At 36.4% G+C, this 26975-nt stretch overlaps 1 protein-coding gene across 1 annotated transcript in view; it reads right to left on the reverse strand.

Annotated features, from left to right (window-relative positions):
• Positions 1 to 287: 287 nt before the first annotated feature.
• Positions 288 to 26975, reverse strand: part of SINHCAF (SIN3-HDAC complex associated factor) — a 35744-nt gene continuing 9056 nt past the window's right edge. Inside the window, exons 2-6 of the mRNA XM_081310885.1 lie at positions 20250 to 20397; positions 18550 to 18649; positions 16006 to 16132; positions 6812 to 6962; positions 288 to 2342 (exon numbers count right to left, since the gene is read on the reverse strand). Of these exons, the coding sequence (XP_081167011.1) occupies positions 2183 to 2342; positions 6812 to 6962; positions 16006 to 16132; positions 18550 to 18649; positions 20250 to 20377 (666 nt within the window). The 5' untranslated portion in view covers positions 20378 to 20397 and the 3' untranslated portion in view covers positions 288 to 2182. The remainder of the gene's footprint in view (positions 2343 to 6811; positions 6963 to 16005; positions 16133 to 18549; positions 18650 to 20249; positions 20398 to 26975) is intronic.

The following is a 26975-nucleotide window of genomic DNA, read 5'->3' on the forward strand; positions in this document are numbered from 1 at the left end:
AGGAAAAAGTATGTTGAAGGTAACGTTGAAGCCAGCCAGAAGCAACTTTGTGTCACCCCGTCTCAAAAAAAAACCCCAAACACACACACACAAACCCCTCTAAACTGTATTGCTCAAATGGGTAATAATAAGAGGTAGGAGTAGAGGTAGGTGGGAATAAAGAAAATTTTCCTGCCTCATGTCTTTGTTACCATACCATAAACTTAAATGGAATACCTGTGAAGAACAAAAACATTATTCTGACCAAAGACCTTGTAACACAAAGCCACAAAACATCTCCTTTTATTTTCTAATAAGACTAAATTTATTCAATAACCTAGTAAAAGTTTTGATTATAAGTATCCAACAGTATAAAAAGTACAAAACAGATCTGTAGATTTCTAATATATTAATACAAAGTGCATGACTACATACAGTACATCCTACAGGCAAAGAAAGGTGGAAGGGGAAAAAGAAGACTGTGGTTGAGGTCTAGTAATAAATAAATAAATACAGAAGTAGAGATGATCCATATTATAGTATATTCTACCACCAATACTGCAGCCAAAATGTACAAAAAAAAAAAAAAACCATTTCAAAATAACTCAGGAGAATGATAATGGCTGGACTCTTGTAATACACCTCAAAGGCTATGGGAGAGCCGACCCAACTCACTGTGTAGTCTGTGCATATGGTGGCTTGTAGCATGTAGGTATTTTCTCAAAAGGAAGAAAAATAAGTTTAGATTAAGAACTATAAAACTATAGGGTACCCATAAAAAGTGGCTCACTCCTTACTGTGATGCTATCCAACTTTTATAATCCAGTTTTAAAAATAAGCACTGAGTCATGTTATTACAAGGCAGGCAAATATTTGCCTCCCTCATGTATGGAAAGTTTGAACTGGTGCTATTTTTCCTGAATTTTTAGAAAAGAAGCAATAAGAATACTTTGGTTTGGGTTCAATAAGAGGCTTTTAATAAGGATTTTAGAATTAAAAGCTCCAGTTTCAGCATTATCTCAATGTTCAGAAAGCCTGACTATAGAAGAAGCCAAACCAACACTAACCCCCTTAGCATGAACCCACCTTTCCCCTTAGTAAATTTTACTTTTAAATAGTGAAAAAAAAAAACCCAAAACCCCAACAGGTTAAAACAAGTCAAACACCTACTCTATGCAGATAGAACCTTCACAAAGGTCAACTGAAGTAATCCAGAGCTAAAACTGAATTGTGAAGATTTCAATGAAGTCACCAGTCATTTAACACAAATAAAGTCAATTATTTACACACTCGGGCAAGCCCGACAAGCAACGTGCCCAAGAAGCATTAACCTTTGCTTTGTGCCATCCTGAAGACTTGCACATAGTTTAACATTTTTAAGAGTGTGTTTTCCACGGTGTGGTAATGCTTTGGTACTATTCATATAAGATCTCATCTATCCTACCTACTCACCTCTTCTCCAAGAGGAGATTTCATTCTGCTTGAAAAGTTTCACATAAATTAAAATCTTTAACAAATATTAATTTGAAGGAAGGTGACACAGGATGCAACACATACAGTCAAGCTTCTCTTTATAATTAGAAATTACTTCCTCCGTCAAGGTATTTGCACCAAAAAGCTCAGTCTGTCCTGCTTAATAAGCATCAGTAGTACAGGTTTGATTCATCAGAAAGTTGGAGAGACTCAATTATATCAAAATTATTAACAACTACCTCTAGGGGCAAGACATGTTATTGAGTTATGACAAATCTACTAACATGAGGGAAAACAAGTGTAGCCAGCCATCTTTAAAAAATGCCCCAACCACTGCTTCTCAATATAGAAAGACTAAAAACTACATATGGTTTATCATACAACAAATCCCATCTGTGTCCCCTGAAATTCCCCTAATTTAATTCATTAGAAGGGGATTATTAAAAAAAAAAAAAAGACTTAAAGAGCACTTTACAGCAGCATTCAGCTTTCCTATGAAATACTCAGCATCTTAAATATTATGTACACTTCTTTTTTCTTTTAGTAAGCTAGACACTGGCTTCAAAGTTTATGGGACTGGAGGAAAAAATAACCCATTCAAAACTATTCTAGAAAATTGTCTTTTGGCAGAATAGCAGGTATCCAAGTTAAAAATAGTAAGGTCAGTTTGTTGCTTTGTGGTCTTTTCAAAATTTAAATCATTTTTGTTCCCCTTCTACATAAACCTCAGTCACCACTCCTGAGTGGAGATGGGCAGAGGTTCGGGCCCCTGCTCCTCTGGCTTCTCTGCAGCTGTCTTCTTATTGCTGCAGCAAGGCTTGAATAGATGTGTGTCAATGAGGACTTCTCCAAAACGGCCTTTATAGATAATCCCACAACAAATTTTCTGTCTGAAAGAAAAAAATGGAGAAATATTAATAAAGCAGAATAGAATACCAAAAGCATACAAAAAACTTTACTCCTCATGTAATAACCAGCCCAACATGACCAAAAGGCTGTACTTTGATAATCTTCTTACATTCCCAATGAAAGGGCTCCTAGAGTTACCCCAATAGCTAAAGAATGGGAATTACTCAAGTCTCTTTAAATTCCACAATGAAAATTTTTCTCAAGGATGGAGGAAGAAGTCATTCTGAAAGATAGCAACTGCTATTAAAGTTGTTAACTGTTTCCTCCAAATATCAACATTTTTGGTGTGGGATGGGGTGGGGTGGGGTGCCAGGAATAGAACACAGGGCTTCTCAGCCACTGAGCCACATCCCCAGTCTTTTTAATATATATTTTTTTGAGACGTGGTCTCACTAAGTTGCTTAGGGTCTCACTAAGTTTCAGCCTCCTGAGTCTCTTGGATTATAGAGACACACTACTGCACCAGATATCACTACTTTCTTTTTTTTTAGAGAGAGAGAATGAATTTTAATATTTATTTTTTTAATTTTTGGCAGACACAACATCTTTATTTGTATGTGGTGTTGAGGATCGAACCCAGGTCGCACGCATGCCAGGCGAGCACACTACCACTTGAGCCACATCCACAGCCAAGTATCACTATTTCTTGAAGAAAACCATCCACCCCAAACAAGCTGATAGAGCTTGTGATTTTATTTCAGTTAAATACTAAAAAACCATATATGCATTATCAAATATACATAAAGGCATCCAAAAAGGACAACTGCAGGGTGTGGTGGTGCGTGCCTGTAATCACAGGTGCTCAGGAGGCTAAGGCAGGAGGATCCCAAGTTCAAGGACAGCCCAGTAATTGAACAAGGTCCTAAGCAACTAAGCAAGACCTTGTCTCAAAATAAAAAATTAAAATGGCTGAATATGTGGCTCAGTTGCTAAATACCACTGGGTTCAATCTCTAATACCAATAATTTTTTTTTAATTTTTAAAGACAACAAAAATCAGTCCATCACATATTACAAGAATGTTACATCAATTCCTATGAATTCACCTGTATGACATTTTCCAGTCATACCTAACTCCCATTTTATTCTCTCCTGCCTTAATTTGTAGTTTATTATTCCGTTTTTTCTTTACACTTCATGGTTTTGCTATCTGTTTGCATCTTTTAACATATTGCTCAACAACTCATCATAAAAACACATGCACATGCCAGGTATAGTGACACATGCCAATAACCTTCAATGACTTGAGAGACTGAAAGAGATGGATAGAAAATTCAGCGTTCACTCAGTAATATAAAATCCCTGGGTTCAATCCCCAGTACCACAAAAACAACCCCCACCCACCCACACAACGTATTCTCCAAGTTTTTGCTCAACATAGAGTAACTGAGATTCACATGTAGTTAGGGGACTTAAAATAATTTAGGTATAATATTCCAACATGTGAATATACAAGTTTTATTTACCACTCTTTGCTATTACAAATACTGCTGTACTTGCCAGGGTATATAAAGTTTTCTAGGTCATGTTGCTAGGATATAGGAATGGGATTATCTTCACGTTTACTCAAAAATGCCAATTTATTAATCAATGTGGTTAGAACTATTTATACCATAACCAACATTTCAATTCTTCAACATTTGACAACAGATTTTATTCTATTTTTAACAATAATGGGTAGAAAATGCAATTTTAATTTATATTTCCTTGATTATCAAATTTTTTAACATGTTTTCATTTAATGAGCTATTTCATTTGTTTAATACCAAGGCCTGTGCCCAGTTTTCTGTTCGTTTGTCTTATACTTCCTTTCACAGGAGTTGTTTATGTATTCAACGAACTAATCCTTTGGCAGATGTATTAGATGTCCTCTTCCTTCCTTCCTTCTACTAGAAATTGAACCCAGGGACTCATGCAGGCTACAAAACCACATCCTCTCAGTTTTACTAAAACCATGAATGTGGTATGCCTCGTTAGTTATTTAAAATGTTATTCAGGGGTTGGGGCTGGAGTTCAGCAATACCACATTTGCCTGGCATGTGTGAGGCAATGGGTTCGATTCTCAGCACCACATATAAATAATACAGATCTATCACCAACTAAAAAAAATTTTTTAAAATAAATAAAATGTTATTCAATAATGTATATGATTTTTAGATATTTTCTACATAAAGGGTTCTAAAACCTAGTGGGAAATATAGAACCCTTTATTTATTTATTTACTACTAGGTTTTAAAAAATATTTTCTAATGATATTCTAACACAAAACTGCCTTGGCTTAAATTCTGTTTGATGTAAGTCAAACACACAGTAATGGGTAACCTTAAATAAATTACTTCCTTTCTACCTGTTTCCATAAAATGCATCCTACAACTGTTTTAAGGATTAAATGATATAATATATGCAAACCACCTATAAAGCACTGTTCCAAGTGTTTACTACTGCTGTCACTACTGTTACTACCACTAACCAACAATCACATCATCCATAGCTACTGAATTTGCTAACCTCCTGTGACAGTAAACATTCCTTGATTTATTCCTAATCTGAAGAGAAAATGCTTTCATTTTATCACAATTAAGTATGATGTTGGCTGTACTTTGTTTAATATACCCATTATCTAGGTAACTGAGTTCTCTTCTATGCCTGTTTTATGCTTTGTTTTAAAATTTAAAGAAATAGGGCTGGGGATGTGGCTCAAGTGGTAGCACGCTCGCCTGGCATGTGTGCGGCCCGGGTTCAATCCTCAGCACCACATACAAAGATGTTGTGTCTGCCGAAAACTAAAAAATAAATAAATATTTTAAAAAATTTTAAAGAAATGTTTGCATTTGTCAAAACCTTCTCTGTGCCACTAAAATGACACCCTCCCTCATTCAGAAACTGTTAATGTAAGTTATATTTGTTGATTTTCTTTTACATCCCCAAAATATATGTAGTCTGGTAATTTATGGTATCAAAGTTATATTGGCTTTATAAAAGTTTGAGGCTTATGCTTTCTTCTACCCATATCCACAGACTGGAAAAGTCAGTACAAGATTACAATCATTTGATTGTTTAGTAGAACTTGCCACTCAGGGCCCAGGATTTCTTTGAGGGAAGTCTCTCCCTCTGTCTTAATTGAACCTAGGAACACTTATTCACTGAGCCAAATCCCAGCAAACCCCCACCTACGGCTTTTTTTTTTTGGTGGGGGATGGCGGGCAGGAGGTGGGGTGGGGGTGGAGGGGGGACAGTATCACAGTAAGTTGCCGAGGCTGATTTGAACTTGTGCTCTTCCTGCCTTGGCCTCCCAAGCCAATGGGATCATAGGCATGTGTCACCGCTATCGGCTTGGGAGGAGACTTGACCACTGAATCAATGTTTATTAAAAGAAAATTCAAGTTTTTCTTGAGACAGACTTGGTTAGATTTTTCTAGTAATGTGTCCACATTACAAAAGTTTGATTTATTGGCAAAGTTGTTCATAATTACTTTTAATCTTTTAAATTTCTACTTCATCTAAGCATCTTTTTTCTTCCCTAAAATTGCTGTGTATGTTCTTTTTCTTGATGCACTTCATCTCCAGTTAATTTTTTTCATAAGAACCTTTTTGAAAACCTACTAATTCTCTCCTCTGTATATCACCTTTCTATCCTATTTATTTCTTGTCTTCCCCCTTCCACCCTCCAATGCTGGGGATCAAATTCATGACTTCACACACTAGGCAAGTGCTGTACCACTGAGCTACATCTCCAATCTTCTACTCTCATCTTTGGGATTCCCGTTTATTATATAGTTGTATTGGCTTTTATGTTAGATACATATCAGGTTCTTCATTTTTAAGTCTTCCTTTTAAAAAAAAATATTTATTTTTAATTATAGTTGGACACAATACTTTTGTTTCATTTATTTTTTTTTTAATGTGGTGCCGAGGATCGAACCCAGAGTCTCTCATGTGCTAAGGGAGCACTCTACAACTGAGCCACAACCCCAGCCCAAGTCTTCCTTTTTTAGCAATCAAAGACAATATGGGGCTGGGGTTGTGGCTCAGCAGTAAAATGCTCGTCTGGCATGTGCGATGTCCTGGGTTGAATCCTCAGCACTACATAAAAATAAATAAATAAAACAAAGGTATTAGGCTGGGGGATGTGGCTCAAGCGGTAGCGTGCTAGCCTGGCATGCGTGCCGCCCAAGTTCGATCCTCAGCACCACATACAAACAAAAGATGTTGTGTCCGCCGATAACTAAAAAATAAATATTAAAAAAAAAATGTTTAAAAAAAAAAGGTATTGGGGCTGGGGATGTGGCTCAAGCGGTAGCGCGCTTGCCTGGCATGCGTGCGGCCCGGGTTCGATCCTCAGCACCACATACAAACAAAGATGTTGTGTCTGCCGAAAACTAAAAATAAATAAATAAATATTAAAAAAAGAAAAGAAAGAAAAAAGAAAAGAGATTTTCTGTTGCATTTACCTTTTCCAGTAAGTAAGATCTAAAAAGGAAAAAACTGGTGTTCTATTAGAGCCAGAAGCCATTTCTGTATCTGAGCCATCATCTGACTGGTTACTATAACAAGGAGATTGAGCTGGGGAGGCACTTGAGGTGGTACTGTGAGCATCAGAATCTGCAATAAAGAGAAAAAACAGTTAATTTCATTACATGTAAATGCAACTAGTGATGCTGTTCAACTTCAAATTGTGTTAGTTACAAACAGGACCACTGTAAGTAATGCTAAATACAAAATGTGATTGGGGTGGGGCTGTAGCTCCAGGGTACAGTGCTTGCCTTGCATATGTGAGGTACTGTGTTTCATCCTCAGCACCACATATAAAGATATTGTGTTCATCTACAACTAAAAAAATATTTTTTTTAAAAAATGTGTTCAAGGGGCTGGGATTGTGGCTCAGTGGTAGAGTGCTTGCCTAGCAGCATGAGACCCTGGGTTCGATTCTCAGCACCACATAAATGTAAAATAAAGATATTGTGTCCACCTAAAACTAAAAAATAAATATTTTTTTAAAAATGTATTCAAGGGCTGGGGATGTGGCTCAAGCGGTAGCACGCTCGCCTGGTATGCGTGCGGCCCGGGTTCGATCCTCAGCACCACAACCAACAAAGATGTTGTGTCCGCTGAGAACTAAAAAATAAATATTAAGAATTCTCTCTCTCTCTCTCCTCTCTCTCACTCTCTCTTTTAAAAAAAAAAATGTATTCAATACACCTTAGCCTACTAAACATAGCTGTTTCCCGCTTGACTGTATAGCTGATTGGAAGCTACTGTTTGCTGTGGCTGCCCAGCATTTTAAGGGAATCATACTATATACATAGCTAGCTTGAGAAAGATTCAAATTCAAAATCTGAAGTAATGCTTTTATTAAATGCATATTGTTTTCACACTATCATACAATCAAGAAATTCTAAATCAGGGACATAACAGAGACTTAAGACTGAATAAATTGGCAAAAGGAAGGTTAAAAAAAAAAGACTTATTTTTTACACTACTGATATTTAAAGATGTTTGCACTGCAATAATTTTTAAGAGAATGTCTGCTTCCAAGAAGATGGAATGCATATATTTTTCTCTGTTCCTCCTGCTTATAGAAGTAAAAACCTGTGCATTACATATAAAACTAACCTAAAACTCTGAAAGGTGATGACCATATATGCAGCTTGGGGCCCAAGGAATGAATGACGCAGTCATGAATTACCTACTTTTACTGGATTTTCTTTTCACCTCAAATTTGGAAGTGAAGCTTCAGCAAACCAAAAACAACAAAGTGCATAGATGACTCCCCGACCGCCCCCCACGCCAAAAAAAAACACAGGGTTCAATAAAAGCCAGCTCTCTCTAGTCAAAGGACCAGAAAAAACGCAATTAAGACAGTTTTCTTTTATTAGACAATAATGATTATCTCCAGCAGCACACTGGTGGCCACTGCCCACCACTCCAAGCAAAGAGTAAGCAGGGAACCTAGATTTCCACCTTCATTAAATTGCTTTGAGGCACCAATATCTCCACCAGGTGCCAGAGGAAGCCCAGTGAAAAGCCAGGACTTTCACTAAGAAAAAAGCTACCTTACCATGTGAAAGTCCTACAAATCCTGCTTCGCTTCCCCACACTAATAACAAGGAATCTTTGCCCTCACCTGTCAATGGTGACTGAGGGATCTGACTTCTAAAAAAAGTAGCAATAACATGGTGATAGCATCCCATCCCCCTTGCCCTGATGCAAGTGTCCAAAAAAGGTAAAATTTAAATAAGATCCAAAGTCTAACAATATAAGCCAAAAATGTCCAAGATTCAACCAAAAATCACATCATACCAAAACCCACAAAGATTCCAACCAAATGAAAAGACACGCCAAAAAGATAGATGTTAGAATTATCTGATGAAGATTCCCACTCCTCTGGGGCGGGGGGAGCAGGGATTGAACTCAGGGTAACTGGAGCCACATCCCCAAACTATTTCATATTTTGAGACAGGATCTCACTGACTTGCTTAGCAGCCTCGATTTTGCTGAGACTGGGTTTGAACTCATGATCCTTCTGCCTCAGCCTCCCCAGCCGCTGGGATTACAGTCATGCACCTCTGCACCTGGCTTCTAATGAAGATTTTAAAGCAACCATAAGAAAAAACACTTCAATAAGCAATCATGAAAATGTTTAAAACAAATGAAAACATAAGCCAGGCCAATGGCACATACCTATAACCCTAGTACTGTGGAGGCTGAGGCAGGAGGAATGTTTGGGGATGTGGCTCACAGACAGAATTCCTCTGGGCTCAATCCCTTGTGCATAGTGGCAAGGGATAGGCTCAGTAAACAGGCTCAACAACAGAGAGAACAAAGAAACCTAAACAGTTAACAGAAGAAATAACAGAAATTACCAAATCTGAACACAGTGAAAACAAATGATGCTCTGAGACTATAACAATAACAACAACAAAAAACAAAAAAAAAAAACCCTACTGTTAAGTCCTGGAAGAATAGGAGAAAGGAAAGGAAAGGAAAGAGGAAAAATAAAGAAGGAAGAAAGAAATCAGCTACAGAAAAACACTTTACCTATTAGGGAAAACCAATAGATCCTGATTTTCTAAGGAATAAAGGCAATTTATTAGATGCAGAACTAAACCTGACCAATATTTTTGCCCTCAAAAGTCGTCACATAAACATGCCAGAAAACAAATCTTTTGTTTGATACTCACTATGACAAAATCTTTTGTTTGATACTCACTATGACAAAAGGTTCTGCTATATCACAGCCAATATCATAATAAAGAGTGGAATTTAACGCAACCTTTAAACTAAAAACTCCCTGCTCCCAGGACAAATGAACAGAATAATTCTATAATTCATAAAACCAATCAAATATTTATTAAGCATTTATTAAGTACAAAACCCTGTTATATGCTACATGAGTGAAAAATAAAGGAGACTAAAGAGCTCACAAGTTTGTATTAATAAGCATTTACATAAAATAGCATAAGATTATGTATCTAAAAAATACCATGAGTGTTTTTAATACATTAATTTATTTCCAGTGTAAATAGCATTCAAGGTCATAAAAAAAAAAAAAAACTAACAAAATCCTTAAAGACAGAAGGCTTCAAAGGAATAAGTACAGGAGAATAAAAACTTTCCAAATATGGGGCTGGGGTTGTGGCTCAGTTCTTGAGCACCAGCCTAGCAAGTCCCTGGGTTTGATCATCAGCACCACATAAAAATAAATAAAAATAAAGGTGGGCTGGGGCTGGGGCTCAGTGGTAGAGTGCCTGCCTTGTAGGTGTGAGGCCCTGGATTCGATCCTCTACACCACATAAAAATAAAGATGTTGTGTAAAATAAAGGTATTGTGTCTAACCACATCTAAAAAAATATTTTTAAAAAACTTTCCACATAATTAACCTTAGTAGTCAGCTCTACACTACTGAGGAAAGCTCACTGTCCTAGGAAGTGCTTAACATCTTCAAAGCATTTGAAAATCCAGTTATTTGCCATTTTTATTTTTTTAAATTTTGAGATAGACCCTAAATTGCTTAGGGCCTCGCTAAACTGCTGAACCTGCAATCCTCCTACCTCCTACCTCTCAACCTCTGAGGCTATCTACATGTATGCACCACGTAGGCCGGATTACCCTGTTTTCTTTAACCTATAGAAACCATGTCTTATGGTTTAATCTCAAACTCTGGGAAGTACATTTGACACAATGAAGAATTCTTCTAGAATGTAAATCTGGAAATTCTTCAAATAACTGCAATCTTAAAAGTCTTTAAAATTAGGTAAGATTTAAAAAGGTACAAAGGAGTGATTAAGGTAACATGAGGTTAGCTGGGAATAGTGGTATACACCTGTATAAACCCAGCTGCTCAGGAGGCTGAGGTTGAAAGATCTGAGCTCAAGGCCAGCCTTAGCAACACACTGAGACCCTGTCTCCAAAAAAAAAAAAAAAAAAAGAAAAAAAAAAGCATAAGATAGGTAAAGGTAATATGGAAAGCCACTATGTGCTACAGAAACTGAGAAACTGATTTAGCTCAAATATGCTTTTACTAAAATAGGACCTCCAAAGACTTTTTAGGGAACATTTATTCTATCACAATCATAAATCAGTGTAGATTTTGAAAACGATGCCATAAAAAGAATAGCGAGCCAGGCATAGTGGTGGCAAGCCTATAATCCCAGTGGCTCAAAGAGGCTGATCGAAGGGATGGGACTGTGGCTCATGGTAGAGCGCTTATCTAGCATGCATTAAGCACTGGGTTCGGATCCCCAGCACCATAAATTATTTATACATACACACACACACACACACACACACACACACACACACACACACACATAAATAGACAGATAAATAAAGGCATTATGTCCATCTACAAGTAAAATTATATATATTTTTTTAAACAAGAGGCTGATGGACAAGGATCACAAAGTTAAAAACCAGAGTCAGGACCACAGAAAGCCCTGACTCAAAATTTAAAAATAAATAAATAAATGAAAAGGGCTGAGGGTACTGGGATTGTGCACAATGGTAGAGTGTGAGGCACTGGGTTCAATGCTCAGCACCACATATAAGTAAATAAAAAAATAAAAGTCCATTGACAACTAAAAAATATTTTTAAAAATTCATTAAAAAAAAAAAAAAAGGTTAGGGATGTGATTCAGTGGTTAAGCGCCTATGAATTCAATCTAGTACCCTACCCTCCCAAAAAATAGCCAAGTCAGGTGTTACTCAGGCATATGCCTGTAAATCCCAACAACACAGGAACAGAGTCAGAAAACTGCAAGTTCTGAGAATTGCAAGTCAGCCTCAGCAAATTAGCAAGACACTGTCCCAAAATAAAAAGTGGGGATGTAGTTTAATGTTAAAGCACCCCCCGGTTCAATCCACCATACCAAAAATAAATAAATAATAAAAGATAGTGAATGGGCTGGAGATATAGCTCAGTTGGTAGAGTGCTTGCCTCATATGCACAAGGCCCTTGGTTCAAATCCCCAGCACCACAAAAGAAGGAAGCTAAGACTGTGTGTCTTACAAAACCCTTTTTTAATGCAATTATCCCCATTTCTCCAATTAGAATATTGTAGATAACTGTTAATTGACTCCAAAGTAAGCCATTGCTTAATGATAAGAACTGTAATTTCTTTTCAGTTGGTACTGCAGATTGAACTCAGGGGTACTTTACCATTGAACCACATCCCCAGACCTTCAAGGATTGAACCCAAGGGCACTCAACCACAGAATCACATCCCTAGCCCTTTTTATATTTTATTTAGAGACAAGGTGTTACTGAGTTTCTTAGGGGCTGACTAAATTGCTGAGGCTGGCTTTCAACTTATGATCCTCCTACCTCAGCCTCTTAAACTGCTCCCAGCCCTTTTTTTTTCTAATTTTATTTTTTATTTTGAGAAAGGGTCTCACTAAATTGCTTTAAATTTAAAGGGTCTCACTAAGTTACTGAGGCTGACCTCAAACTTGCAATCCTCCTACTTCAGCATCCCAAATTATAGGATTACAGATATGGGGCAAAATGCCCAAATCTTTAAGCTCTAGGACCAATGCCTTTCCAGTACACCACATAACAATGTTTTTCTGGGCATGGTGGCACACACCTGTAATCCCGGAGACTCAGGAGGCTGAGGCAGGAGGATTGAAAGTTTGAGGCAGGAGGACTGAAAGTTGTGGGATCCTGTCTTTAAAAAGGGGTAGAGACGTACTCAGTGGAAGTGCCTCTGGGTTCAATCCCCAATACTTTTTTTTTTTTAAAGGGAGTATACAGACCATACACGATGTACTGTCTCCAAACTTGTTATGATGTATACAGGATCTAGTAATTCACAATATACCTAAGAAAAACCTATTTCAGTTTGAGTTGTGAATATTCACACACCTTATTTATCAAAGGGATTTACTTTCAGTTTCCAACTACTACACAGTCCAGTTTTATCTTAAAACTCTTTAAGGTGCAATGGACATATTTCCTTAGGTAAGATCAAAGTAACATTACTTTGTCTATTACTAAAGGAAAAAAGCTAAGAATATACATGTGAATAATCAATTCCTCTGCCTTCAAGTGATAGAATATTACAATTTCCAAAATATTCATTAAAACATCTAGTCAGAATGTAGGGTAACAACATTAAACCTTCTTTTTTTTGGAAGGTAGATGACAATTGGTTTAAAAAAAAAAAAGGAACACACATGGGCTGGGGATGTGGCTCAAGCGGTAGCACGCTCGCTTGGCATGCATGCGACCCGGGTTCGATCCTCAGCACCACATACAAACAAAGATGTTGTGTCAGCTGAAAACTAAAAAATAAATATTAAAGAATTCTCTAAAAAAAAAAAAAAAAAAAAAGAACACACATAATTAAAACACATACACACAGACATACTGTTATGTTTCTTAAATGTTTTACTATTAATATATTAAAATAGCTACCATAAATTAAATATATCATCAGAGTAATTAAAGGAAGACTGTGTATAACACTCTCTACTAAGAATGATCTGGAAAGATCAAGTACTGAAGCACTTGTTATGCTACCAGGGAAAAACAGTTGCCCTTTGGAGCACAGGACTTTGAAGTTAAGACAAACCTGTAAGTCAAACTCACCTCAATCACTTACTAACTGACCTGGATCAAGAAATAGCCTCTCTGTGCTTCCTAACCTAAGTAATAAAATGGAAATAATAGAGATATAAAGTGTAACAAAAGTGGTCAAAAATTAGTTCTCCCTCACTCCCTACTTTTCCTAGTTTAAACTTAACTGTCTTTCAGTTATGCCACCATAATACCATCCCTCAGACGTGATACTCATAGTAATCTCACACACAACACAGATGACTTTCTTTTTTTTTAATATTTATTTTTTAGGTGTAGATGGACACAACACAATGCTTTATTTTTATGTGGTGCTGAGGATCGAACCCAGGTCCCGCGCGTGCTAGGCGAGTGCTCTGCCGCTGAGCCACAATCCCAGCCCCAACACAGATGACTTTCAACCTAAGAGTCTGGAGACAGGCATTACTCAATTTGTGGGTTATAATTTCTAAAATTACTTTCTAGGAATCCAGGCTTTGCTCTCAGATTGTCCACTAATTATTTACATACCTTTTTAGGCAGTACTGGGGATTGAACCCAGGGACCCACTATCACTGATCCACACCCCCAATCCTTTTAATTTTGAGACAGCATCTCACTAAATTGCCCAGGCTGGCCTTGAACTTGTGATCTTTTTGCCTCAATATCCCCAAATAGCAGTTATTTTGTGAGTAACAGATATTTTCCAGGGGGGAACAAGGCTTGTGTACCTTGCCTGGCTTACTATATTTTACTGCATAATTGTTGCACTCTGATTTTTCAGTCAAAAAATTGGTTTATAACCTTTTGTTGCATAATCATCACATGGTATAATTAATCCTGTTTTTCATGCCACTTAAAAGATTAAACAGAGCAGCAAAGTATTCACCAGTGGCATATGGATGCACATTTGTCTTTGTGGACACTGCAAGCCAAGCCTAGAATTGTCTGTACAAGCTCATAAGTGCTGCAGTACTAAACAAGTGTCACTGAGGACAGCACCATCAAATAACAAACCCAATAATACAGTGGCAGAATCTTTGGACACAGATTTTTTAAGTCCATATTTTGCAAATTTTGTAAAATTTTCTCAAGTGTAATATTTCAACTATAATGCACAAATCCTGAAGAACTAATGTTTTTAGTTTTTTCAGACTAGAAAAATGTTCAATAAACTGTCAAAGAAATGATCTTTGTTGATTTGGACTACTCAGTTTTAATGTATATTCACAAGCATTCCAAGCATCCTTCTCTTGCACTAAAGAAGTTCAATAATAAATGATATTTGAGTAATAACAGAATTTTTTTTTTAAAAAAAGAGCTGCACAGGGCTGGGGATGTGGCTCAAGCGGTAGCGCGCTCGCCTGGCATGCGTGCGGCTCAGGTTCGATCCTCAGCACCACATACAGACAAAGATGTTGTGTCCACCAAATACTAAAAAATAAATATTAAAATTCTCCCTCTCGGGCTGGGGATGTGGCTCAAGCGGTAGCGCGCTCGCCTGGCATGTGTGCAGCCCGGGTTCAATCCTCAGCACCACATACCAACAAAGATGTTGTGTCTGCCGAGAACTAAAAAATGAATATTAAAAATTCTCTCTCTCTCTCTCTCTCTCTCTCTCCCCCACTCTTTCTTTAAAAAAAAAAAATAATAATAATTTGCTGATGTGATGCTAGGGATCAAACCCAGTGCCTCACACATGCTAGGCAAGCACTGTACCATTCAGCCACAATCCCAGCCCGTACTTATTTTTTTATGTGGTGCTGAGGATCTAACCCAGGACCTCACACGTGCTAGGTAAGCACTCTATACCACTGAGCTACAAATAAAAGCCCCCCACACTCTACTGTTCTAAAAAAAAAATTGGCATAAAATCTGCAACAAGACAGGCCAGTGGCACACACCTATAATCCCAGTGGCTTGGGCTGGGGATGTGGCTCAAGCGGTAGCACGCTCGCCTGGCATGCGTGCAGCCCGGGTTTGATCCTCAGCACCACATACAAAGATGTTGTGTCCGCCAAAAACTAAAAAATAAATATTAAAAAATTCTCTCTCTCTCTTTTAAAAAAAAAAAAAATCCCAGTGGCTTAGGAGGCTGAGGCAGGATGATTATGAGTTCAAAGCCAGCCTCAGCAAAAGCGAGGCACTAAACAACTCAGTGAGACACTGTCTCTAAATAAAATACAAAACGGGGCTGGGGATGTGGCTCAGTGGTTTTGAGTGACCCTGAGTTCAATCCCTGGTACCACCAGGAAACCTACAACAATTATACAGTAAAATATGGTAAATATTTTTTGCATACCTCCTAAATTCAATTTCCTTTTGCATAAAAATCAAATACATAAAATAGAAATGCACCTTCTAGAAAACTAAGATATTTATAAAGAGACATCAAAGCAGTACAATCTGAAGTGGCTTAGTAAAGTATTTTTAAGATCAAAATCTAAAATTTCATAAAAATAAAGATCTCTACCAAGTCAGTTAAGAAATATGGGGAAAAATTGTCCACACATACGATATACCACCCCCAACAAAAAAATAAAAACTGAAAAATTACTCTCAGTACCAATGTTCAAGTATCAAACTTACTGTGACGTTTAAATTCCTTCTGCAGTTTACTGATCTGGTTGCTTTTTATCCTGTTTCCAGATAGAGTTTTTACTTTCTTTGGTTTCAAAGTAGTCTTTAGACTAGGTCCTGCCCTTGCGTCTACCACCTGGAAGAAAACACTGAATATTTAATACCATTGAAGAGTTATATGTTCCCTTTGGTTCAGACCCATGCCTATTTGAGAACCAGAGTTTTACAAAATGTTTCTGAGGATTCATGAGAATCTTTAATCATCACACAATATAAAGAATACTATTTATGTATTGAGTGTTTGTTTTTAAATTCTTTTTTTTTTAAATAATCACAGGGTCTATGGGAAAAAAAGATTTAATAGATTTATGTTATGGGTTAATCATTACTAGATGACCCAACTAGGTGAAGAAGAATCAAGAATCAATTCTACAGGATGATGTATAACAATGTAAACAGCTTTCATTTATTTCTAATTCTACCACAAAGCAGTAAGGGGGCTCTTTTTGTTACTCTAATTTTAGTCTGAAGAAAATCAAGGTAATAAGAAAATTATGTATATTGCCTTTTTACATTAAGCTAATGAATAAATAATCAAGGTGATTAGAGAGGAGACAAGACTGAAATCAAGGTCTTCAAATCTGTTCTTCATGTTCTTTTCACTATATAGTTGAATTCCTGAGGTCAGTTATGCAAAGGCAATACATGCTCCCGTATGTAGCCTGGCCATTGATCTATCCACGATGGTTCTACTATGGTCCTATTTCTTGTGTGTTCATTCACATTTACTACTTGCAGATATGTATGTAAAAAGGAAGGTTGTCAGGCTGCGGTTGTGGCTCAGTGGTAGACCACTTGTGTAACAAACATAAGGCACTGGATTCGATCCCCAGCATCACTTAAAAAATACTAAATAAAGATTTATGTCCATCTACAACTTAAAAAGTTCAAAGTTTTAAAGAAAAAAAAAAGAGTGGTGCGCAGTGGCACACACCTATAATCCCAGCGGCTCGGGAGGTGGAGGCAGGAGGATCAAGAGTTCAAAGCCAGCCTCAGCAATTTATCGAGGCGCTAAGCAGCTCAGTGAGACCCTATCTCTAAATAAAATAAAAAAGGGGCTGGGGATGTGGCTCAAGCGGTAGCGCGCTCGCCTGGCATGCGTGCTGCCCGGGTTCGATCCTCAGCACCACATACCAACAAAGATGTTGTGTCCGCCGAGAACTAAAAAATAAATATTAAAAATTCTCTCTCTCTCTTAAAAAAAAAATAATAATAATAAAATAAATAAATAAAATAAAAAATAGCGCTGGGGACTCAATGGTCAAGTCCCCCTGAGTTCAATTCCTAGTAACCTCCCACACACAAAAAAGGTTGCCATCTTCAAAATCAGAATTTTAATCTTCTCCAGATGAACTATTTAAGAAAAGGTTAACAGATCCAAAAAAAATCTATCACAATAATCTAACATTGTCATCAAAAGACAGACTAAGGATAATAGAGGAAAAGATAAAGAAAAAATGGTTGTCTACTTAAAAACAATACTTTGTGGAAATTTCATGGAACTGAAAAGAGATCATATTAAGTAAGACTTGGGGCTGAGGGGGAGCTCAACAGTAAAAAGCACTTGCCTGGGGTATGCCAGACCCTGCGACTCCAAACAAATTTAACTGTGTTGTTCTAATTTATCAAAAACTAAAAAAACTGGGTTGGGGATATAGCTCAGTTGGTAGATATTTGAGTAATAGCATGTGCCTCGCATGCACAAGGCCCTGGGTTCAATCCCCAGCACCACACTCACAAAAAAAAAAGTTCTAGTGACATGGGAAAATAAAAGGGCTAAAATTTCCAGTTTGAACAACTAGATTTAAATAGATTAATAACAACTTCAATCTAACTGATTATTATATGCTTCACTTTATATACCATCTCATTGTTCTCACATTAGCTATGTGTGATAACTATTATGTTTTGCCCTTTGTAAATAAATATAACCTGCCTAAAGTCCACAACTACTGTAAGTGGTAAAAGATCCAAACCCCAGGTTTTATTCTAAAACCTATATGCTCATTAGTACCAACCTGAATTCAAATAAACATGTTATTCTAAGAGTTAAAAGAAAAAATCCATGTCTAACTCTGGGTACTGGGTTAAGCCTTAAGATATGTGAATATGGGGGCTGGGGATGTGGCTCAAGTGGTAGTGCATTCACCTAGCATGCATGAGGTACTGGGTTCGATTCAACACCACATAAAAATAAAATAAAGATATTGTATTCACCTAAAACTAAAAAATATATATAAAAAAATAAAAATAAAGCTTTAAAAAAAAAGATATGTGAATATGCACTGTGAATTGGATACTGCCTTATGAAATGCCACACCTGGCTATTCTGTTCCAAACATATCAACATGGTAAATGATTATATATCTGATCAGCAAGTAGTATTATTTTTTATTCTTCAAACTTTGCCATCCTAGGCATATTACTTCCTAAATTAGAAAGAAATGTTACTTTAAATTATGAGATATAACTGATAAAAACAGATGAACTAACATGATTCCAGTTTTTTTTTGAACCTGCTGGTAACTTCTTCCATCTTTTCACAAGCAGAACACAGGCATTACAGATGTCTCCTGAACGAGTCTCATGCAATCTGAAGATAAACAATAAAACCTGTATTAGTCTCTTTAGTTTAAAGGATACACACAAATACATTTCTCCTGGAAAAAAAAATTCATTTATGAATTATAGATGCAATTTCTAATCATTGTAGATTGCCTAGTCCCTTTGTTTCAGAGACATATTTCAGAAATATAATTAACTTCTTTAGAGGCAATGAATCGAGTCTACATACTCCAATTTGGTAATTTAAAAATAAGAAAAAATCAGTAACAATTTTAAATATTTTTAAAATGAAATAGTAAGATTTACGATCTAGAAGAGAGCCTGATCACCATGGTTTTAAGCAATGCTGTCATTCTTGAAATATGTAGATATTGCATTAAGCAATAAAATGCCACATTTTAAGTAAAACAATGTATCATGACGTTCCAATTTCACAAGAAAAAAAAGATGTATTGTACTTTTTAAAGTGATTTTTTAATCTGTATAGGGAGAAAAATCTATGACTAGTTGTCAAATATTTTTAAGCTGTATCTCTAAGGAACTTTTCATTTATTGTATTCTTCCTGCATGGTAAACACAAAAACAAATTAATTTTGAATATGGGAAATGGTTCAACATTAAACATTTTAAGCCAGGTACAGTGGCACACACCTGTAACCCCAGCAACTCGGAGATGAGAGAATCACGAATTCAAGGTCAGCCTCAGCAACTTGTAGAGACCATGTCTCAAAAATTGAAATAAAAGGAGCTGGGGTTGTAGCTCAATGGTATAGAGCATGTGCCTTCCATGTGTGAGATGCTGGGTTCAATCCTCAGCACCACATAAAAATAAATGTCTTGTGTCCATCTACAGCTAAAAAAATATTTCTTAAAAAAAATTGAAATATAACAAACACTTTTATCCAGTGTTTGTTGGAGAGTAAGTTTCATCTTATTGGGGCCAGGGTTGTGGCTCAGTGGTAGAGCACTTGCCTAACGTGTGGGGCACTGGGTTCCATCCCCGGCACCACATAAAAATAGAAACAAATAAATAAAGGTACTGTGTCCATCTAGAACTAAAAAAAAATATTTTTTAAAAAAATAGTTTCATCTTATTAAGCAAAGGTTTATTGCCATAAATGAAGAATATAATTATGAAACAAAACCATACATACCCTGAGCAGGTTTCAGGGCATAAAATTTTTTTCATCATCTTCCTCTGTTAAGTTAGATTACAGTATGAAATACTAAGAACCACTATTAATAAGAGAATAAAGATAATCTTTAAAAATCTCTTTATATCATGAAGATAACAAAAGGGTTTGTCTAATTAGAACTATAAGGGGCTCACAATTTGGTTGTTAGCTCCTAGTAATATGAAAAAAAAAATTAGGGGCTGGGGATGTGGCTTAAGCTGTAGCGCGCTCGCCTGGCATGCATGTGGCCCGGGTTCGATCCTCAGCACCACATACAAACAAAGATGTTGTGTCCGCAGAGAACTAAAAATTAAATATTAAAAATATTCAAGAAAAAAAATTAGACTGTCAGTATTGTTTCATTTATTTTAAGAAGAGGAACCTTAAATAGCCTAGATTAGAATATAAATGATCTGAATTATTTAAAATGGTACAAACATCAACTGATCTTACCCAAAACAGCTCTGGAAGTCCTTTTCATAACGTTTACTATCAGTGAATCGAGAACTGGAGGACTTAGCTCTGCAAATACAGCAACCTTCTATACTTCGGTACATCTTTGGCTTGTGAAAACCAAACATCTTTTCTTCTGGGCAAAAGCCTGTAAAGTCAAGGGAATTGACACAGCTTTGTTGAGGGATATAAGAAGAAAACGTTAAGACAGACATGGTGGTGCAAACCTATAATCCCACTGATTTGGGAGGCTGAGGCAGAAGGATCCTAAGTTCAAAGCTACCTTCAACAATTTAGCAAGGAGGGCTGGGATGGTGGCTCAGTGGTAGAGCGCTTGCCTAGTATGTGTGAGGCACTGGGTTCAATTCTCAGCACCGCATATAAATGAATTAAAATAAAGGTAACTAAAAAATATTTTTAAAAAAATTTAGCAAGGAGACCCTTAGCAACTTAGAGAGACCCTATTTCAAAAAAAAAAGAAGTGGGGGACCTGGGGATATGGCTCTGTGGTCAAACTCCCTGAGTTCAATCCCTAGTACCAAAAAAGGAAAAAGAAAACATTAAGATTTTTTTCTGTTCCATCCCACCCCCAAGCAACTTGGGTGTTTCATGACCAAGATGAAGAGGCCTGCTCTGGGAAAACACTTCTGCATCTATCACCATTTTTGGCAGTACCATGGCAAGTGTATAAAACCACAAAATAGTCCATTTGGGAGGCTTCTACCTCCTAGCCTAGCCAATACTCATTCCAAAAATGGAAAAGGAGAGCTTTTTTTTCTTAAATCAAGTTTTTAAGCAAAAAAAAAAAAAAAGCCACCACAAATCCTACAAAATGACAAAAATCACAATCAAGGATGCATCCTAAAATTTAAGATTCACCTTAGTATTCTGCACCTTTGTAATTAATGGGATTTCCCTCTGGGGAAATTTTGTGCATTTACCATGACCACTACTTCAAACTAAAGTAGCACACTATGCATCAACCCACATCACTTTGCTCTATGGGAAATTAGGGGGGATTTCTTCTATAATAAATAGGAAGTTCTAAGCAGTCAATGTTGGCCCTGAATTATAACTGCTGAAAGGAAAATGAAAGCTTCACAGAAATCTAAGCTTAGAATTTATAAATAATTAAAAAAACCAATGTTGGGGGTGCAGTTCAGAGGTAGAGCACTTGTCTAGCATGTGCAAGGCCTTGGGTACAATCACCAGTACTGAAAAAAATAATAATTCTATTAATCATTAATTCAAATTAACAATGAGCTCATATTGCCTGACCATTGCTCTGCTCCTCATAAAGTTTTTGGAAGTATTCTATGAGGCTTTGTGCTAGAGCAGTGAATAGTGAGAAGCAAATGTTCAAGAAATACAGAATGAAATAAAATATAATTCTCCTGGTCAAAATAATCTCAATATCAAGGAAGGGTGAAAACATCTCTAGGCCTGGATACAAAAATGTATATCTTAGAATTTGGAATATCCAAACCAAACCAGCACACCTAGACTAAGAAAAGTGATGAAAAGGTAATGAATATAGAAACTAAACCCCAATGGACAAGTGCAGGGGTTATGTTAGTGTATGTGCAAGTGTCCAACTGATGATCACAAAAGCTTCATATAAAGCATGAACAGATAATTATCATAGTTCTAGGAGGTATAACGACAGAATATTCTTTCTGTTTTGTTTTGGTGGGGAGGGATGGTTTACCACTGAGCTAGGTACCCGTTCTTTTCTTTTTTTATTTTAAGATAGCATCCAAGATGCCCAGGCTGACTTCCAATTTGTGATCCTCCTGCCTCAGCTTCCTGAGCTGCTGGGATTACAGGTGTGAGCCACCATGGTCAGCTGGTTTTACAATGTTTTTAAAAATAGCTTAAAAGACTTTTATTAGAAAATAATTAACTAAAAGCTGAAACTTCCCTTTTAAACAGATTTATTGTTAACCACATGTTCCTTTTTGATGTTTTATTGGTGAAGATGCAGCCAAAAGTGGGATGAGGCAAAACAGAAGACCATTTATGCATTTCAATGATTAAGCCTAAACTAAGTTACCTATAAGAATTGTTAAAAGGGCTGGGGATGTGGCTCAAGGATAACACGCTCACCTGGCATGCGTGTGGCCTGGATTCGATACTCAGCACCACATACAAACAAAGATGTTGTGTCCGCCAAAAAAACTAAAAAATAAATATTAAAAAATTCTCTTTCTCTCTCTCTCTCTTAAAAAAAGAAGAATTGTTAAAACAAGATAGCATAATATTCTTATCATAATCATTTTAGTTCAATGCTTGAGGATTTTTTCTTTTAATGAAAAAGAAAGTACCCTCTACATAATAAGAGAAAGTTTGGGGCATATATCTTTTTCAATCTAACAAAGCAACCTACATGAGAACTGAAAAAGAAAAGGTCCTCCCCCCAAAATGGTCATGTGTTGCTTTGGAAAAAGTAATATTAAAAAAAGAAAAGAAAAAGCAATATCAAATGACAGGACTATAGAACAGGAAAGTAGAAGTTAATGTTTCAATTTGTATATTCCTATTTTAAAGTAAACTGTAATACAGATTCTGTCCTAGAAACATCCTGTGATCTCCAAACTCCCCTAACACCCTGCCTCTGAGGTCAAAAGTCCACAGTTCCTCTTACAATCATCAATAGCTCTAGGAAACTTCAGCCTCTCTCCTTAGCAAGGACAAAGGAAGTGCATACAGCAAAAAATGAGCAGTTCATTCCATTAATACACAAATCCTATTATAACAGATAGATTCCCCAATCAGATTCCCCAATCCCCACCCTCACAATCTCTTTCTTTACCTCCCAAATAAACATGAGAGCAAAACTATGCAGCACTCAAATCATCTCTAAGTTTTAACTGCCTTCATTAAAGCTGGATTTGGCCAAGAAGCCAGAGTTTGTCCCAGTTATCACACTGGAAAGCTAACAGAATGTTAGCTTTCTTTTTAACCAACAGCTAATGTGAATCAAGTGTTCATCTTAAGTGATTTTTTGTTGGTGGGGACCAAACTTAGTCACTAATGGCAAGACATTTCATTCTTCATTTGAGGAATATTCTTCCTAAACATCAGGAAACAGCTTGATACCTTAGGATTCATAATTCCTCTTTACATAGCTCTATGACCTTACTTTTGTCCTAATGAAACTTTTCTGACAGAATCCCTAAACAACTTAGCAAGACCCTGTCAAAATTAAAAATAAAAAGAGCTGAGGGGGGGGGGGTGAGGTTGTGGCTTAGCAGTAGAGCACTCGCCTAGTAAGTTTGAGGTCCTGGGTTCAATCCTCAGCACCACATTAAAATAAATAAAGATATTGTGTCCAACTACAACTAAAAAATAGATAGATAGATAGATAGATAGATAGACAGACAGACAAATGCAAGCACTGGGGAATGTGGATCAGTGGTTAAGGGCTCCTGGGTTCAATCCTAGGTACCCCCAACTGCCAAAAAAAAAATATTCTGCCTGAACATGAGGGGAATCTAAACCCTAGGCTTCACCATTTTCCAGTCAGTGTTCAGTGAGAAATGGAGTGGGATGGCAGACACTTGCTCTGATACAACATCCAAGTTGCACATAAACTTTTTTTTTAACTTTTTTAAAATATATTTTTTAATTGTAGATGAACATAATACCTTTATTTTTTAATGTGGTGTTGAAGATGGAACCCAATGCCTCACATGTGAGAGGCAGGTACTTATCACGGAGGCAGGCACTCTACCACTGAGCACATGAACCTTTTAAAGGATGACTACTTAATAAAGCTATTAAGGTTTTTTCTGAGCTTATTTCTGCACTTTAGAGGTACCTGGGAATCTGCAGCAAATACACAGGGGTTTCATTCTGGGCTTTGTTTACAGCAACCCAGGTAAGCAGTAGTTGGTGTTTAACCATTCTTCAGGTTTGGGGAGCCCTAATGTTAACTGGAAAAAAAAATTTAAGTCAATGCTCACTCATGTTTTAAAACAAACTGGGCATGGTAAGACATATCTATCTGTAATCCCAGAGACTCCGGAAGGGTGAGAAAGGAGGATTGCAAGTTCAAGGCTATGTAACAGCAAAGCCCTGTCTCAAAATAAAAAATAAAAAGGGCTAGAGGCTGGAGATAAAGCTTAGTTGGTAGAGTGTTTGCTTAACATGCAGCTCAGTGTAAAAGCCTTGAGTTAAATCCCCAAACACCCCTACCAAAAACACCCTTACCAAATTTCTGGAGTAAAAGTAAGGACATAAAATGGCTTCTGAAACCAAGTTTCTGAATATTTTTGAGAAAGTAGAGAGCTGGTGTAGCATAATTTGATTTTAAATGTCATTTGTTATTTGAAATGGTATGATAGTTCTCTCGAACTCTTTCCTAGTCCTACACTTGTGAAATATTAAATAATTCCTCCACAACAATCTATCTTATTTGTTCAAATAACAAGTTAGCTATTAAATATTTTGCACCTTTTAAATCTATTCTGGGTTAAAAGCATCACACCTTTCAGCACTGTTTTAATAGATGGAGGCAAATACCATCCACTTCCTAACTGATGAACAATTACAGTGAAAGGCAGACTCTACACAATCTTACCTTTAAGGGTGCACTTAGGGAGAACAGAAGAAAATTAAGCTTTGTGATAAACCCAAAAATAAGGGAGGACTTAAAATATTATAAAAATTTGTTGGGGCTGGGTATGTGGCTCAAGCAGTAGCGCGCTCGCCTGGCATGCGTGCGGTTCGGGTTCGATCCTCAGCACCACATACAAACAAAGATGTTGTGTCCACCGAAAACTAAAAAATAAATATTTAAATATTTAAAAAATAATAAAAATAAAAATTTAAAAAAAATTATAAAAATTTGTCTTCCAAAGTTAAATAGCAATGATGACTGCAGAACTTGGTCAATATACTAAAGGCCACCAAATTGTATACATTACGAGATGAAGTTTATGGCATGTGAATTTATTATAAGCCTCTTTCTTAAAGATACACTTAAATGAGTTGGGAATTCTCCTGTCTTTATCATCTTCATTACCTCAGCATCTATGATAGCACTAGTATCAGAGAATACTCAATAAATGTGGCTTTTTTAAGAATTTTAACCAGGGATTGAACCCAGGGGTGCTCAATTATAAAGCCACATCTGTAGTCCTTTTCATTTTTTGAGACAGGGTCTTGCTAAGTTGCTTAGGGCCTCATAACTAAACTTTTCTTAATATGCTGTCATTTGCCAAATGCAATGGCACAAATGCATAATTTCCAGCTACCTGTGAGGATCACAGGTTCAAGAACTGCCTGAGACCTTTAATGAGACCCTGCCTCAAAAATAAAGAGACTGGGGACTGTCGTTCAGTGGTAAAGCACTCCTCGGTTCAGTCCCCAGCACCACAAATATAAATTATTTTAAAAGCTGTCATTTGTATAACACTTTACCTTTGATAAATATTTGACAAAGTACATTCATTGACATATTTCCTTAGCTACTACTGACTAAACACTCAAATTTTTAGAATTACTGTAACAGTTAAAAACAAATCAGCTATCCTAAAATTTTAGTTCTGTCAATTTAAGTGAACCTCCCAAATTTCAGCTAAATCAGCAAAAGTGGTAAGAAATAAGTAACTATACAAACAAAATATCAAAGTGACATTTCAAAATACAAAAATGAATTCTAAACATGTGTTGGGGATTTTTCTACCTACTGTTGAGTTTCATATAAATCTAATGATCATCTCAATGAAAACATGGGGAATGTAATGCTGGTGTTGATGAGTCAAGAAAAGGATAAGAGGGGCTGGGATTGTGCCTCAGTGGTAGAGCGGGACCAGGGTTCAATCCTCTGCATCACATAAAAATAAAGGCATTGTGTTGTGTCCATCTACACCTAAAAAATTAATATTAAAAAGAAAAAGAAAAAAAAAGAATAAGAGCACCATATATATATATATATATATATATATATATATATATATATATATCTTTTATATATATATATATAAAAGATGTAAAGGGTCAATTTGAATGAGACTGTGAAGCCAAAGATGATGAGATGATGTCTAATATTTTACCTAATTTAACACACTTAAGTTCACTGTGTATAACATAAATAGTATGGAAAAAGAACCTCTACTGTAAGTCAGTATTGTAGGAAGACCATTTAAGTTTTCTGATAATGTTGAAGATGACCTTTTAAAAATATTAATACCAAATACTAATACTGAAATGCAAATTTCAGTTTTAATATCCTTTTTAGCATGGAATTGGGTGAAAAGTTGAAGAAATTACTTCTGTCCAGTATTTTTTATCTCTTTTTAATCTTACAAGCTTGTTAATTTAATACTTAGGTAAATGGAGAGGGTTCTTATTATAAATGTAACATTTGTTAGACTCACCTTAATTGATTGTTTTTGGCTTTAAAGGATACCAATAGTTTCTTCAATACAGTAACTTCCCAATTCCACTTTCTAGAGTTGTACTTCTGACTGTTTTACATTCAAACATACCTTTCAAAACTCAAAAATTCCCCTGGATGGACTATATGGAAGAAAACTAAGAAGTAGCCAAAGGTGGTAAATCAACAGTTAATTTCACAACTTGTCCATGCCATCTTGGGAACTGAAATTCTGATAGGCACAAATTAGGAAAGCAACCAACCTCCCAAGTGAAAATATTCTTAGATTACAATAAACTAAAACCTTATGGCTTCTAGTCATGTTTTCTTTCTAAAAATCAACA

The sequence above is a fragment of the Spermophilus citellus genome (assembly GCF_964194105.1).
Source record: "Spermophilus citellus genome assembly, chromosome: 10".
Lineage (NCBI taxonomy): Eukaryota > Metazoa > Chordata > Mammalia > Rodentia > Sciuridae > Spermophilus > Spermophilus citellus.